The 15321-nt window shown below is 41.7% G+C and overlaps 1 protein-coding gene across 1 annotated transcript in view; it reads left to right on the top strand.

The window, feature by feature from the left end:
* The window catches only part of JAG1 (jagged canonical Notch ligand 1), a 36223-nt gene extending 24717 nt beyond the window's left edge, over positions 1–11506 (top strand). Inside the window, exons 8-26 of the mRNA XM_024218341.3 lie at positions 222–335; positions 841–954; positions 1807–1920; positions 2284–2330; positions 2856–3029; positions 3446–3596; positions 3928–4092; positions 4598–4711; positions 5487–5600; positions 5688–5801; positions 5936–6052; positions 6560–6587; positions 6708–6793; positions 7687–7800; positions 7997–8106; positions 8188–8421; positions 8733–8864; positions 9282–9432; positions 10203–11506. Coding sequence (XP_024074109.2) covers positions 222–335; positions 841–954; positions 1807–1920; positions 2284–2330; positions 2856–3029; positions 3446–3596; positions 3928–4092; positions 4598–4711; positions 5487–5600; positions 5688–5801; positions 5936–6052; positions 6560–6587; positions 6708–6793; positions 7687–7800; positions 7997–8106; positions 8188–8421; positions 8733–8864; positions 9282–9432; positions 10203–10660 — 2651 coding nt within the window. The 3' untranslated portion in view covers positions 10661–11506. The remainder of the gene's footprint in view (positions 1–221; positions 336–840; positions 955–1806; positions 1921–2283; positions 2331–2855; positions 3030–3445; positions 3597–3927; positions 4093–4597; positions 4712–5486; positions 5601–5687; positions 5802–5935; positions 6053–6559; positions 6588–6707; positions 6794–7686; positions 7801–7996; positions 8107–8187; positions 8422–8732; positions 8865–9281; positions 9433–10202) is intronic.
* The last annotated feature ends 3815 nt before the right edge of the window (positions 11507–15321 follow it).

Below are 15321 nucleotides of genomic sequence, written 5' to 3'. Positions count from 1 at the left end.
AGCAGATATAAGTCACGGTATGTTGATCAGGTCAGCTTAGCATGAAAGATGATTTCCTGCCTGCTTGATACGGTGTAAAACCAAAGGGTGCTAATAAGAATAAGACAGAGTGGTGTCTTGTGTGGTGGTCCAGGCATGGAAATCTGCAGAGGGAGTGGTAGTGGTTACTGGTAATATCTTTGGGCTGTCCCCAAACTGATGTGGTTGTATGTTTGGTGCAGCGGAACACGCCTGCCTTTCTGATCCTTGTCACAATGGAGGAAGCTGCTTAGAAACCTCTACCGGATTTGAGTGTGTGTGCACGCCTGGCTGGGCTGGACCAACGTGCACTCTTAGTAAGTCATTCTTTAGGCATTAAAAAACGTATTGTAGTAAGAGGCTGTTTCTTCCTAAATATTACAAAACTTACTTATAACCACTGCATTTGTCCAGGAAGCAAACCTGTGCTTCCATGAAGCTTGCTAATACCTCTTGCAATTTTTGCATTGGTTTATTTCTTCTGACGTTGTACTGCTATTCGTGGGGCTGTTAATAAATTCAGGAAAATAATTGAAACAAACGGTCTTAAACTCCATGCTTGAGACAACTAATTACTGTTTTAACAGCTTGCCAAAACTTTGCCTCTAGAGCCTACAATAAATTCAATAGAGCAGGCCTGGCTTTCATTTACATTCTGCCCCTTCATGCCGCCCTGATGTAAATTAAAAGGATCTTCATCTAAACGAGAATAAGGCCAGAAAGCTCAGGGAAAGCATACTCTCCTCCTCATGGACAAATCCTAGTGGTGGCTGCTCCAGACGAGTTCTATCAATCCCTCCCATTCCTGCCCTTCATTTGCAGATATTGATGATTGTTCTCCGAATCCCTGTGGTCATGGAGGCACCTGCCAGGATCTCATTGATGGGTTCAAGTGTATTTGCCCACCTCAGTGGACTGGGAAAACGTGCCAGCTAGGTAAATATTGACTTGCTCTATTTCACGCTTTTCTACAAAACTGCTACTGGAGAAACTGCACAACTAGCAGCTCTGATCCTGCACACACTTTGGCACGTGTTTGACTAGAAGTCTGAGTCCATCCGTTGATGTCAGCGGGCTTACTCAGATGCTTAAAGTTCAACCTGTGTAGAGCCGTTTGCAGAATTGGGGCTAGGCCACACTCAACTCAGAATGGCTTCCTTGGTTCATTTTACTATCGATGCACCCTGGTTATTGCAGAAAACAGCTAATGATCACAACTAAGCTAACAAAGCCGTATGTAGGTATTTAAACTGCAGCTGAACCAGGGTTTGTTTTTGGGAGTTTCCGCCCCCGCCTCCTTCTCCTCCCTTTGGCTTTGTGGGAAAGTTGCTGTATCTTTTCAGCCATGTCAACTCCTCCAGACCAAGGAGTTCACAGCTGGATTCCAAAATGTGGGTGATCTCATGAAGAATGAGCTGTCTGCATTCTTTATGCAACATAGTAATCCCAGTGACCAAGCTGCAGTGCTCCTCCAAAATGCTTGATTGAGTCTCTGTTGTCTTTTGTTTTTTTAAGTTTTTCTTAATGAGTGGCTGGGTAACTATCAACTAATTAGTGTAGCCAGCATGCTGTAATTAGAGAGAAATCAAAAGGTACTTCAGAGTCTAATGTTTGATTGCCTTTTATTCCACCTTGTCTCCCTGGTCCACTCTGTACATTAGAAGCTCTTTTTAACTTTGAATGAATTCCTGATTATTGCTATGAAAACAAGATGTAGATTCCTCCCCTCCACCTCCCACATGCACTGTACCTGCAGCTCAACATTTTGATGTTCCAATTGTCTTTCAGATGCAAATGAATGTGAAGGCAAACCTTGTGTCAATGCCAACTCCTGCAGGAACCTGATTGGCAGCTACTATTGTGACTGCATTGCTGGCTGGTCTGGCCAGAATTGTGATATAAGTAAGCATCTGGACATTCTGTGTCCAGTTTCTTGATCTTCTGAAAGTTACTATACAGTCCACTGAATTGATCTTTTCAGAAAGGGAGTAGCTTGTTTGGAATGAAAATACACAGTTTTATCAAACTCATTAGTCTTTTAACATGGCTATGTTCTGATAAGGTGACTAAAACAATGGTGTGAAGTTTCACTAACTGTACTGGAAGAATTGCTGAAGATTCCCACCCATTATAATAACCTTATCACAAGGAAGGCATGCAGGAAATTTGACAAAAGGTTTATGTAGCCAGAGTTTTCGAGTTGCTTGAACTTGTGTCTAGAGTAAATGTGAGTTGCCTTCTAAATGTGTCCTAATTTTATTGCAGATATTAATGACTGTCTTGGACAATGTCAGAATGGAGGATCCTGCCGGGTGAGTTGGTCATATTTAAGCTGGTTATTAAATGTTGAAACCAAAGCAGTTGAGTCTGAATACCAAAGATGTAGGAAAAGTACACGGGGCAAATACACAACAGATGTAAATCAGCGTGTCTCCATAGAAGTCACTGGAGCTAGGTCGTATTACACTAGTTGAGGATTTGGCTCCTGTGTGTGTGTGTGTGTGTGTGTGTGTGTGTGTCCATTTAGGGGAGCAGGGCAGGGGGACTATATAACTGTGTAATAAATGACACATCTTTATCACCAGTGACAGTCTTTGCAATAAACAGACACAGTATTGTTACACATGCACAATAAATGTCTCCTTCTTTTTAAATTTTGGCTTAATGTGTCGTCCTGAGAAACATGCTCTTGCCATGTTTAATTTGCACTAAGGTGTGGTGTTTTTTTTTTTTTTTTTTTTTTTTCTTCTTCTTTTTGGTGATAGTGTTGACATGTTAGGGGTGATATAGTTTGGGCCTTTTTCAAAATAATTTTAAACTTGAATATTCCTTCGCAGGACTTGGTTAATGGTTATCGATGTATCTGTCCGCCTGGCTACGCAGGAGATCACTGTGAGAAAGACATCAATGAATGTGCAAGCAACCCTTGCTTGAATGGGGGTCACTGTCAGGATGAAATCAATGGATTCCAGTGTCTGTGTCCTGCTGGTTTCTCAGGAAACTTCTGTCAGGTGAGCCTGGCTGAAATGCAAGCCCCAGATAACGGGAGTTCCTACCAGCCCTTTCTAGGTCTGCACACATGGAATACCTTGTATCCAGTGAACCATACTGTAGTTGTATAGCAGTCTGCCAAGGAAGTGCTTGTGAAAAATTCATGGCTGCTGAAGATTTTTAGTTAAACAGATTGCAAGTGTTCGCATGTCAAGTTTTGTTGCATGCTCACTGTTAACCTTCAGTGGCTGTTAAGTATCAGAGTGCTGTCTGTTGAAATCACTGCATGTATAACTGTGCATTATGTACAGTTAATAGCGGGAGCAGATAAAAAGGTCAGATTCCACAGTGTCTGCTGCCTGTAGCTCTGACAAGAGTAATAATAAAACCTTTGTTTCACTCACTATCTCCCCACCCCCTTTCCCGCCATTTACAGTTGGACATAGATTATTGTGAGCCCAACCCTTGCCAGAACGGTGCCCAGTGCTTCAATCTTAACACAGATTACTTCTGTAACTGTCCTGAAGATTACGAGGGAAAGAACTGCTCCCACCTGAAAGATCACTGTCGCACTACTCCTTGTGAAGGTATGTGGGGGGTGTGGGTGTGTGTGTGTGTGTGTGTACCCAAAAAACGTTTTCATCTCTTCTCCCAAAATAAGGCTCAGCAAGCCAATTCAGCCTTGGAATAAATGTTTGTAGCTCTACTGAACTCAATGAAGCTGTTTCTTGTACACCAGAGCTGAATTTGGCACTGTCAATGCTTGGATGAAAGATACATTCTTTAAAACCTACTGTGAAGTTCAGTTAGGCTCTGGAAGTAAAACATGGGTAGTAACTTGGAGGAGATGAGAAGCCAGCCTGCTTGGTAACTTGATAGATGTGACTTGATCACTTCCTGTTCTCTGTTCTTCTGCAGTAATTGACAGCTGTACAGTGGCTGTGGCTTCTAACAGCACGCCCGAAGGAGTTCGTTATATTTCTTCAAATGTCTGCGGTCCCCATGGGAAATGCAAGAGCCAAGCAGGTGGAAAATTCACCTGTGAATGCAACAAAGGCTTCACCGGGACCTACTGCCATGAAAGTAAGAACTAAAAAGATGCTTTTGTTCTCTGATCCTGAATCTGCCTGTTGCAAATGACTCCATACCAGTCTGTGAGACCACTAAAGGGTTTGCTCTACCACCGCGAACCCTGGAACTTTGCATATTGCTCTTAGGTGAGGCAGACTGGAATTCCCTAGGCCTATGGGGAAGTCTGTTACAACAAACGCTCTAACCTTGAAATGTAGGCTTACGAGGTCTGAGGTGTTTAATAGCAGATTTCACCTTAGAGTTTATGGGCTACCTTTAAAAGCTCTGTTAAAGTGTATCTTCCTTTTAGAAAAATATTACTGGGGGAACTAATGCTGGCTGTTTGAGTTTATTGGGCTGTTTCAGCTATTTCTTGTAATCTTTATCAGCAAATGGTGTTTCTAGAAAGTGTGTGTGTGTGTGTGTGTGGGGGGGGGGGGGGTGTTCTTTTGGCAAAGCTTAATTATACATAGTCTCCAATAATTGTACTTAGCTAGAGTTTCTTCAATCTGTTCAGATATCAATGACTGTGAAAGCAATCCATGTAAAAATGGTGGCACTTGCATTGACGGCATCAACTCCTACAAATGTATTTGTAGTGATGGATGGGAAGGAATTTATTGTGAAACAAGTAAGTTAAACCCTCAACTCCCACTGAAGACTAGAGATCCTGAAGCAGCATTGGGGAGGAGAGACTCTGAACGTACGGTCTTTATAATGTGCAGGGACCACCTATAGTCTTGAGGCATGATTCAAAGCCCCCTGAAGTCAGTGGGAATCTTTTTTCATTGAGTTTTGGGCTTTGGATTGGGGCTGTTAATGCTTGGGGAGTTTTAGAGCTTCATTACACACTTGTTAGGTAGCCAAGTACAATTGGGGATGAGGATAGGGTAGAACTGAGTCACAAAGGGCTTGCCCAAGTTAGTAGCAGAGTGGAGAATAGAAGTTGGCTCTGGTGCTCTAACCCTCTAGACAGTCTCCAGCAGAAAGCATTCATGTACATAAACACACTTGCTAGAGTAGCAAAACAGTGTTCGTTATCAGCATGTGGCGCTTGCGTTTTGCATGTCTTGGCAGCAGACGGGGTGGGGGGGGGGGAAGAGGCTGTGAACTGCTAGCCTTTGACTGACAGCTAGTGTAATTAGGCCTCTTTGCTTTCAGTAGCACTGGTGGCTTTTATGGTGAGGGACTAGAGAAAGGTTTACTGACATGAAACAAAATGAGCTGGGGGGGACACAGTACAGAGCAAGCATAATAAATCAGTGATGGGGATTATCTGCTTGCAGATCTTAATGCAGACAGAGATTTGGGGCCAAATCCAGGGCTAGAACATACTTCATGCCTGACAGCAGCATCTCCGAAGATGCTATGCACTTCTTGCTCATTTTCTCTTTCAATACTTCCAGATATTAATGACTGCAGTAAAAACCCTTGCCACAATGGGGGGACGTGCCGAGATTTGGTCAATGACTTCTTCTGTGAATGTAAAAACGGCTGGAAAGGAAAAACTTGCCACTCCCGTAAGTCTTAGCATCTAACGAGTCTTCATCCACTTGCTGTCCTGCATTGCGAGAGCACTGGAACTAAGGCTGGTTTGGTCTTCCTAGGTGATAGCCAGTGCGATGAGGCTACATGCAATAATGGAGGAACGTGCTATGATGAGGGGGACACTTTCAAGTGCATGTGTCCTGCAGGATGGGAAGGAGCCACTTGTAATATAGGTAAGTGTGCTTTGTAACCTCCAGGGAGCAGATGGAACTCTTAGTCTGGGACTCAGCGCTCCCTCCGTCCCTCCCTCCCTCTGCACTTAAGTTGATGGCTTTTAAATCCTTATCAACTCTCCTTTCTGTTGCAGCGAGAAACAGCAGCTGCTTGCCAAATCCCTGTCATAATGGTGGTACCTGTGTTGTCAGTGGGGATTCTTTTACTTGTGTCTGCAAAGAGGGCTGGGAAGGACCTACTTGCACTCAGAGTAAGTCTCTCTGCTTGAGCTCTTCCAAAGTGTTGCCTGATGAGAACATTCGCTCATCCTGTCGCCCTCTGAGATTTGAGATGGAAACCAGAAGGGAGAACTGTTTGATGTAGGCTTTAGCATCACCTGAATCTTTGTTTTTAATGACATTCTATGATAGAGCCTTGACCTGGGCATGAGAAAGTTGCACATGAGCTAAGTGGAGACAGATGTTGGCTTGTTTCCTCCTGCATTCTTTTTCTACCAGCAGCCCTGTCTGCTTCCACTCATTTCTTCCTGTTAGATTCTTTACAAGGATTTCTTCCTGTGTACATGTGTTCACCAGCATAGTTAACAAATTTTGTGGTGGGAGCCTGGAATCAATTTAGCAGAGAATTTCAGCATATTTTTGTAAAAGTTAAACTAACTACATGTAGCTCAGGAACTGGAAATTCAGCACATCGTCACTGACGGCAACACTATTAGCCGATGACTTTTATATTCATGTCTGTCATTTTCTCTTTGCAGATACAAATGATTGCAGTCCTCACCCTTGGTAAGTTATATGAGCTGTCTTTCACTTCATCTTTTTGTGTTAAACTGTTGATTTGTTTTTATTACTCCTAGTAACTTGAATATTGGTGAACTGAGATCTCCTGTCTGACTCTTCTTTTAGTTACAACAGTGGAACTTGTGTTGATGGGGACAACTGGTACCGCTGTGAATGTGCTCCAGGCTTTGCTGGTCCAGACTGCAGGATAAGTAAGTGTTACTATAATTCTTGCTGATCGGACTAATGCTTATTTAAAATGTGCTGCACAATCAAAAGTTCTAACTCTGCTTTGCAAATCAGTCCAGCTGCAACACTTGTCCCATCTGGCATTTATGATTAGAGTCCTGCAAATCCACAGATATCTATGGACCATTTTTGCAGCTCGGATGCTGATACAAAATTTGTATCTGCACAGGGTTCTATGATCTCTAGTTGGTGGGTGGTGGTAGAATTCCCTTGAAAACCATTTGGGTTAAGTATATGCCTAATGCTTCCAAGGATGTCTTGGTTGAGCAGAGGGGTTAGATTGTCCTTCAGCACGATCTTCCCAGTTAGAACGTGTTTATGCTGCAGTGTTTTCTATGTTTGAGGAGGAAGCATGCTAATTAAAACACTTGTCAATTAATAATCCACTTACAGACCCTGAGGTGGTATATGTACTTACCTGTAATTATTAAATTACAGGGAAGAGGACACGGACATATTTTAATAACATAGCCATGAAAATAGACTTATTCATAGCACTAATGAAAACTGGAAGGGGTTTAAAGTTGTCATCAGCCAAAGTATTTAGTATGTGGGCTAACCTGCACTGTGTCAGAGGAAAAAGTGAGCAGGTTTGTTTATGTAACAAAGAATGTGTCCTTGCCCTTAAAGAGCTTAAAGTAGCCATGCAGGGCCAGGTGCTGATCTTTGTTAGAATAGTGTAAATCTAGTGTAATGCCAGTGACTTTAGAGGAGTTACTCCAGAACTGAACTGGGGTAATGGAGATCAGAATCCAGCTCCCTGGGAACTGTGGAAAAACAGACTTTCACTATAGCTGACTGTCTTTCTCACATACCTGTGTGTGTATAAATATATATAACTTCCCCTCCCCCACAGATATCAACGAATGCCAGTCATCACCCTGTGCCTTTGGAGCTACGTGCGTGGATGAAATTAATGGGTACCGTTGCATTTGCCCACCTGGTCGCAGTGGCCCAAGATGCCAAGAAGGTATTCCAGGCAGCATGTGACTGGCAACAGTATCCGATCCAGTTGACTTACATATTAGCAATTTTTATAGGAGTAGCATGTTTAAGAGTGTGAAAGTTCATAAATACTAGTTGTTGGGCACAGAGATTAGAAAATCCAATGGGACAAGGTCTTGGGTTTTTAAAAATGCTTAACTGTATTTGATCTCTGTTCTCAGTTACAGGAAGGCCTTGTATTAACAATGGGCGAGTGATGTCTGATGGAGCTAAATGGGATGATGATTGCAATACCTGTCAGTGTTGGAATGGAAAGGTCGCATGCTCTAAGGTACATTTTTACTGTATCTGGGTTGCATTGTTTTCAGCTATAGAGCAAACAGCTGTGCTATAAAAATTCATTCTCTTCTAGGTTTGGTGTGGTCCTAGACCTTGCCTGATGCATGCCAAAGGTCACGAGTGCCCAGCTGGCCACACCTGTGTCCCTATTAAGGATGACCACTGCTTTACACATCCCTGTTCTGGAGTGGGTGTATGCTGGCCTTCAAATCAACAACCGATAAAGACCAAATGCAATTCGGACTCTTACTATCAGGACAATTGTGCCAACATCACTTTTACCTTCAACAAAGAGCTGATGGTCTCAGTAAGTGAACAACGTTTATATTTCTAGGTTAAACTACTGAAAGCAAGCTACCATGTGGTACTGCACAAATCAAATGATTTGATTTTGTGCAAGTCAGATGTTGTGGAGAGCTTCTAACTTTTCAGTGGAAATCTGCAGTATAGATCCCGTTCCTTGCCTGTCCCCAACCCAGATTTTCAGCTCTGCCATATCTAGGTATCTTTGCTAATTCTGGCTTTCTGGATACGGTGCTTCTTCGGAAGATGTGTTACTTGAAGCCCCTCCAGTCCAAATTCTCACTGGTATTTTTGGGGGTTTTTTTGTATTTTCAGGGTCTTACCACTGAGCACATTTGCAGTGACTTGAGGAATCTGAAAATTTTGAAGAATGTTTCTGTTGAATATTCTATCTACATTACCTGTGAGCCTTCACACTTAGCACACAATGAAATCCATGTTGCTATTGTAAGTATACTTCATATACCCTGTCTGTTTAACAGGTTGTCGATATATGTAACACATGGATTTAATGAAAACCATAATTCTAGGCTTTATCAGTACTTCCCATGGCTTCAAGTGCAATTTCTTCTGAGATTGGTAGGGGTATCATTGCTTTAGATGTAACATAATGTGCTTGAAAGTTAACGTCTGATAGTTTAAGGTAGCAAAACAGTTACAATTAGAAGTCATCCTAGTCACTTTTTCATGTCTTCTGAAAAAGATAAGGGCTTATACTTTCTGATTGATCTCTGCCCCTAGATGAACTTTGTTTTGAATCTTTTCTGGAAAACTCTCAACTGACTGCAAAGGCTTGCTCGGGGTGGTTGGTTATGCATGTTACCATTCTGGTATCCAATATTTACTATACTCCTTCTGTCTTAGTCTGCTGAAGATATAGGAAAGGATGAAAACCCCGTCAAAGAAATCACAGATAAAATTATTGACCTGGTTAGTAAGCGTGACGGAAACAACACACTAATTGCTGCCGTTGCAGAAGTCAGGGTACAGCGGCGACCAATTAAAAATAAAACAGGTAAGTTTTAAATTGAGACTCCAAAACTTCATCTCTTGTAAAGAGGCAGCTTCCAGCTTCATCTTACAGCACGACTTGCACTGGTTTTAGTGGGCCAAGTATTTCAAACGATTTAACTTTCTAAACTAAGCTAATATACTTGACTCTTGGCCTTCCGTTGTGCCAAACTGTTCTAAAAGAGATTTAACTTTTCCTCTAAAATAGTGCCATTAAAGTCATCCCCTTGTCATCTTTTTACCCTCTTTCCCCAAATGGCCTGCCCCTGGCGAAAGAAGGAAAAAATACCAAGATGCCATTTGCTGGCTTTTGATAGTGACAAGTGTGGCTATGTGATGGCTGTTACTGGCCCCACATGAAATGAATTGGGTAGTCTAGTCAAGATCCTAGTGGACAGTCCTCCATGACACACAACCCGTCAGAAATTTGGCATTCTTGTTGACAGCCTTAAGCAGACACCCCAAGGATTTGAATGGGTATGGAGCCAATTACCCTCAGGCCAAGAGATGTTCCCTCCAGGCTAGGGTCTTTGGCTGGGCAGTGCAGGGAAGCTTGCATTACCACTGTCTGTCCTGTGGATAAAAAGGCTATTCGTCAGCACTCTTAAGTGAATTTAGTACTCACTAAGAACTCTTAACGTTTGTTTTTAAGATTGTCCCCAGCCACCCTCCTTGTATAAAGAAGGCTTATGAATAGAGGGCTCTTTTGGGAGGGAGAGTCTCAACTGAAACCCTTTATTGGCAAGGTTAATTGGTCTCACGCCTGTCTTCCAGATTTCTTGGTGCCCTTATTGAGCTCCGTTTTAACAGTGGCTTGGCTCTGTTGCCTGGTAACTGCCTTCTTCTGGTGCATTCGGAAACGCAGAAAGCAGAGCAGCCACACTCGTACGGCGTCCGACGACAACACCACAAATAACGTGCGGGAGCAGCTGAATCAGATCAAGAACCCCATTGAGAAACCTGGCGCAACCACCGTCCCCATCAAAGACTATGAAAACAAGAACTCCAAAATCGCCAAAATAAGGACACACAACTCGGAAGTGGAGGAAGACGACATGGACAAGCACCAGCAGAAGAGCCGCTTTGTCAAACAGCCAGCGTATACACTGGTAGACAGAGATGAAAAGCCCCCCAATAGCACGCCGACAAAACACCCGAACTGGACAAACAAACAAGACAACAGAGACTTGGAAAGTGCACAAAGTTTAAATCGGATGGAGTACATTGTATAGCAGACAGTGGGTGCTGCCTTACAGAGCCTTTAGATATCATTATAAAGGCACTCAGAGCTTGTAGTTCTTAAACTGTTGTGTAATATTTGAGTCTAAGGCTATTATTTACTTAGAATCCCTGTGTTAATTTAAGTTTTGACAAGCTGGCTTACACTGGCAATGATAGTTGCTGTGGTTGGCTGGAATACCAAGTGCTGCATTTCACATCTATGCAAAACTAGTCAAAAGTGCCCTAATGTAAATTCAGCTGTAGCTGATACATCATGGAAATGTTTCATACGGTATTGCATAGCCTTATTAGGTCCTCTTTAGTGTCAACTTTTTTTGCCAGATGTGTCCTGATTTATACATTTATAGAAAATACATTTTATTTATATTTATTGAATCTGAGTTTTTTGTATATTGGTTTTATGGTGACGTACAACTAGTTCTGTATTTGAAAGTGCCTTTGCAGCTCAGAACCACAGCAACTATCAAAAAATAAGTTTATTTATTTTTTTATTGTATTTTTGTTGGGGCGGGAGGGGACTTGATGTCAGCAGTTGCTGGTAAATGAAGAATTTAAAGAGGAAAATGTGTTAAAAGTAGAAGTTTGTATAGATATGTAAATAATTTTTTTTATTAATCACTGTGTATATTTGATTTATTAACTTAATAATCAAGAGCCTTAAATATCATTCCTTTTTATTTATATGTCTGTTTAGAGTTGAAGGTTTTTGATAGCATTGTAAGCTTGTGGCTTCTTTATTTTGAATTTATTTTCTTGTTACATGTTGCCTATATGCCAAAATTAAGGTGTTCTAAAAATAGTTTATTTTTAACAATAGGACAGGCTTTCATGCCTTGATACTGTTTTTTTTTTTTTTTTTTTTTTTTTTTTAATTTTTTTAACACTTTTTATATTATCTCTTTAAGACTATTTGTTTGTACTGACTGAGGCAGTTTATATTAGAACCATTTTTTTTTTTTTATTTTTTTGCTGCTTTAGACTTGAAAAAGAGTGACAGGCAGATAATCTGCTACAAAGCAGTTTAAGGGAACAAAAATGAGCTATAACTCTTATGTAGATGAAATGTGAGTGGTTGCATGTAATTAAAATATCAAATTAGCGTGTGAAGTTGGAAGCACAGCAATCTCATTTTGTAAATTCTGATTTTTTTTCACCATGAATATTGTAATACTGAACCACTTGTAGATTTGATTTTTTTTTGTACTCTACTGCATTTAGGGAGTATTCTAATAAGCTAGTTGTTGAATACTTGAACAGTAGAATGTCCAGTAAGATCACTGTGTAGATTTGCCATAGGTTACGCTGCCCGCCTTAACAAGTGAGGAAATCAAAGTGCTATTACAAAGTTAAGATCAAAAAGGCTTATAAACATATTAGTCTCATTGGTTAACCAGTGAGATCATGAAGATACCTTGTGATATTAGTGTTATATGAACATGAAAATGCATCTTCGATGTGTTTTGTTCCTGGCAATAAATCTTAAAAAGTAATATTTATTAAACTTTTTGTATGAAAACATGAAACAGCGTGGAGGTTATTAAGCTGCAGTGAGGCACTTCCAGCTAGCTTTGTCACCCTAAAGGTTTATTAGTCAATAGCTATGGCTGGTGGTAAGCTAGTGAGAGAAAAGATAGATGAGCTATGTACTCAAGGGCCTGATCCAAACACTATTGAAGTCTCTAGAAAGACTCCCATTGGTTTTCAGTGGGATTTAAATCAGGCCTAGGCTGCTTAAGTGTACTGTGTTGTAAGCTTTCACATGCCCCAGTTCTGAGACTCCCTGGAGGGGTGAAGAGAGGTATGCCCATCATAGCCTTGGGGGCTCTCGGGTGTTGGCCATGGCGGGTTGTGATTTAAGCAGTTGGGTTTGCACCATGAGCTCACTTCACTTAGGCCACCGAACAGCTCAGCCAGATTCAAACCTGGCCAGGAAAAGCTCCACAAACAATTTTAATCTTCCTCCTTCATTTCTAGCAAGGGGCTTGCAAAGCACCACACCTGTATGCTTTTTTTTTTTTTTAGTACAAGTACTCTAAGGATTTACAGTTGCATATGTGTGACCTTGGGCAGTTATAGCAGTGGGTGTCCTTAAATGCAGCAGCCTTGCTTGTATTACTCCTGTTTGACTGGCTCCACTGCTGATGGAATTAATCCCGTTTTATGCCACCAAAATAACTGAATTACTTGAATTTTTATGCTGGTGTAGCAGTAGGAGCGGTATCTGGGGACCATTTTTTTTCCCCCCTGATATTTACCATGGAGACTTTGTGGTAATGTTGAGCCTGATTTTTCCCTGGCCTAGTGTAGTCACACAGAGCAAAGGTGTAAGACCTTGCAACCCTCACCTTGCTAGTGTTCGACCTAGTCTGCACTGGTGTAAAGTGCAGGTGCTGCACAAGCAGGCTCATTATCTTTCTAATGCTACCTTCTCAGATAAGAAATCCCTCTTGTATTGTAAGGGACAATTCTGTATAAGAACAGTAAAAGTCTAGTGTTAGACAAGGAATTTCTAAGAGGATCTCATTGCAACAAAAGGAATATCTAGAAACACTGGCAACGCGCAAAACTCAACTCTGCCTTAGATGAGGATTCAAACGACAATCTTTTTCCATTCACCCAGTAAACTTTCTAGCTTGTCCTTGTACAACCAACTTGGAAGTGCTCTGGTCTTCACAATCACATGCCACATTACTGACTCACTGCAGCACCAGAGAATTGTCAATTTACTACTGACCGAATGGAAGTCAATAAGATGAGCTATGGAGCAGCATGTCACCACCTCTGCAAAGCTTGTGGTGAGTTTCCAGCAGCACTGAAAAAAGCAGAAGATTTAGTGCAATTCATTTGTCTAGGCCACATCCTACTTCCACTTCCATAAACAGACCTCTTTTTAAAACTCCTTAAAGGGAACTAGCAGCCCTCAGGTTCAGATTGCTGTGCAAGAGTAACTAAGTACTTTTAGCTAGGATTTTTTTTTTTTAAAGTTAGCTAACCCCATTAAGCATACAGGCATGGTTATCTTACTGCAAAGCAGCATCACTGAAGTTTCTGTACCCAAGGTAAGCCAGGAACTTGCCTTTACTAATTTAGCAACTACAATTAAATGTTTGCCTCACGGGAGTAGGCCAGTAGACTCCTGGTGTGACTAAGAATAGCAGTTGTAACCCCATTTTCTCCTTTTTAAACCAAAAAGTGGGTTAACACTTTACATTAGGTTCTGCCTCTGCTAGTCTCAAATAATATCCATTCAATGGCCATGTCTATAGGTTCAAACTATTTCATAAGTGGTAACAAGTACCTTAAGATCTAGCCTGAGCAAAATCTCAATGAACCATAAGGAAAGATTCCACGCTTAATGAGTATCAGTCAAGTGTTTTGCACTGAGATTCTGGTATGAAACCTCCCATATAACTAAAGAGTGAAAGTTTTACACTGTCTAGGTGGGGTATTTGCTAAACAAGGGGCCCATTTTTCAGTCTCTAATATAAAAGACTGGACTTCATGTATATGTAATAGCATCTCTGAGCTGAGGATGCTTCTTGTTCATAACCAGCTAATCAAATTCTGGGATGTCACCATGGAGAAACCTTGCACTATATGGTCATTGTGACTAAGTGGTAGCTGCAAAATTTACACTGGTGAATTCAGATCATGATACCGCCAGCAGGGTGGGAGCTGGTCTTTTCTATTGTAAAAATAAATAGGGATGCAAAAGCTCAAGGTTTTCACATGGCAAAAGTAAAGCCCACATTTATTTATTTTTTTGTGGAAGTTACTTTGCCAGTTTACTGGGCTGGGAAAATACATAGTTTGGTCAGGAGCAACCGCCTGCTGCTGGTGTTATGTTTTATGCTTATTCAGCTCAGCATTGGAGCAAGTCTGCTGCCTGAGTTACTTTTTAAAATACAAACTTTACAAAACCCATTATTCTCCGTTGCTCCCCATCAGCAGAACTGTAGCTACAACCAGATGAACCTTTCAAAAACTGGTTTGTTTAAACTTGCACTGAATACAGCAAAGTCACTGCCCCTTAATATGGAAAATACTGTCCAGCTTATGTAGAAGCAGGCATTTATAAAACCAGTCAATATATTAAATAACCTTTAATTCTAAGATTCTTGACTCCAAGGCCTGGGAAAGGTACTTTCTTTTGTGAGCAATTATCTCCCCACTGTTAATGCATGCAAATTGCATCAGACGCTTGTAAACTTATAGCAATACCATTGTCTAGCACCTCTAAGGCGCATAAACAGGCTCAGTGGCAACTCGCAAACCCCTTCAGTGGGGCGATGCGTATCTTCCTTCGCTAGCCCGTGTACCAGCAGCACTTGCTCTTGTACTTACAGAAGCCTATGAAGGGCAAGAGCTAGTATTTGCTCATGAAGCAGCTCTCTGCCACGCCAGAGACACTACAGGGTAACTCTACCCACTACTCCTTGGAGATAGTGGCATGCAGCTTCTCACCTGTCACCCAATCAAGCCCTTAGCACAGCTCCCCCTCTCCATCATGGAAAGGTGCTTCCCCTCCCACGGCAGCCTCAGAGGGGAGCTGGCAGCTGCTCTTTCCCCCTGCAGACCACCACGCTAGAGCCCTGCCATGCGCACCTAGTCTCACAGGCAGAGCCTCTGCTCTACTCCTGTACCACAGGGA

Source organism: Terrapene carolina, unplaced genomic scaffold, assembly GCF_002925995.2.
Source record: "Terrapene carolina triunguis isolate 2854851 unplaced genomic scaffold, T_m_triunguis-2.0 Scaffold132, whole genome shotgun sequence".
Taxonomy (NCBI): Eukaryota; Metazoa; Chordata; order Testudines; family Emydidae; genus Terrapene; species Terrapene triunguis.
This window is presented reverse-complemented; position numbering and strand designations above follow the sequence as displayed.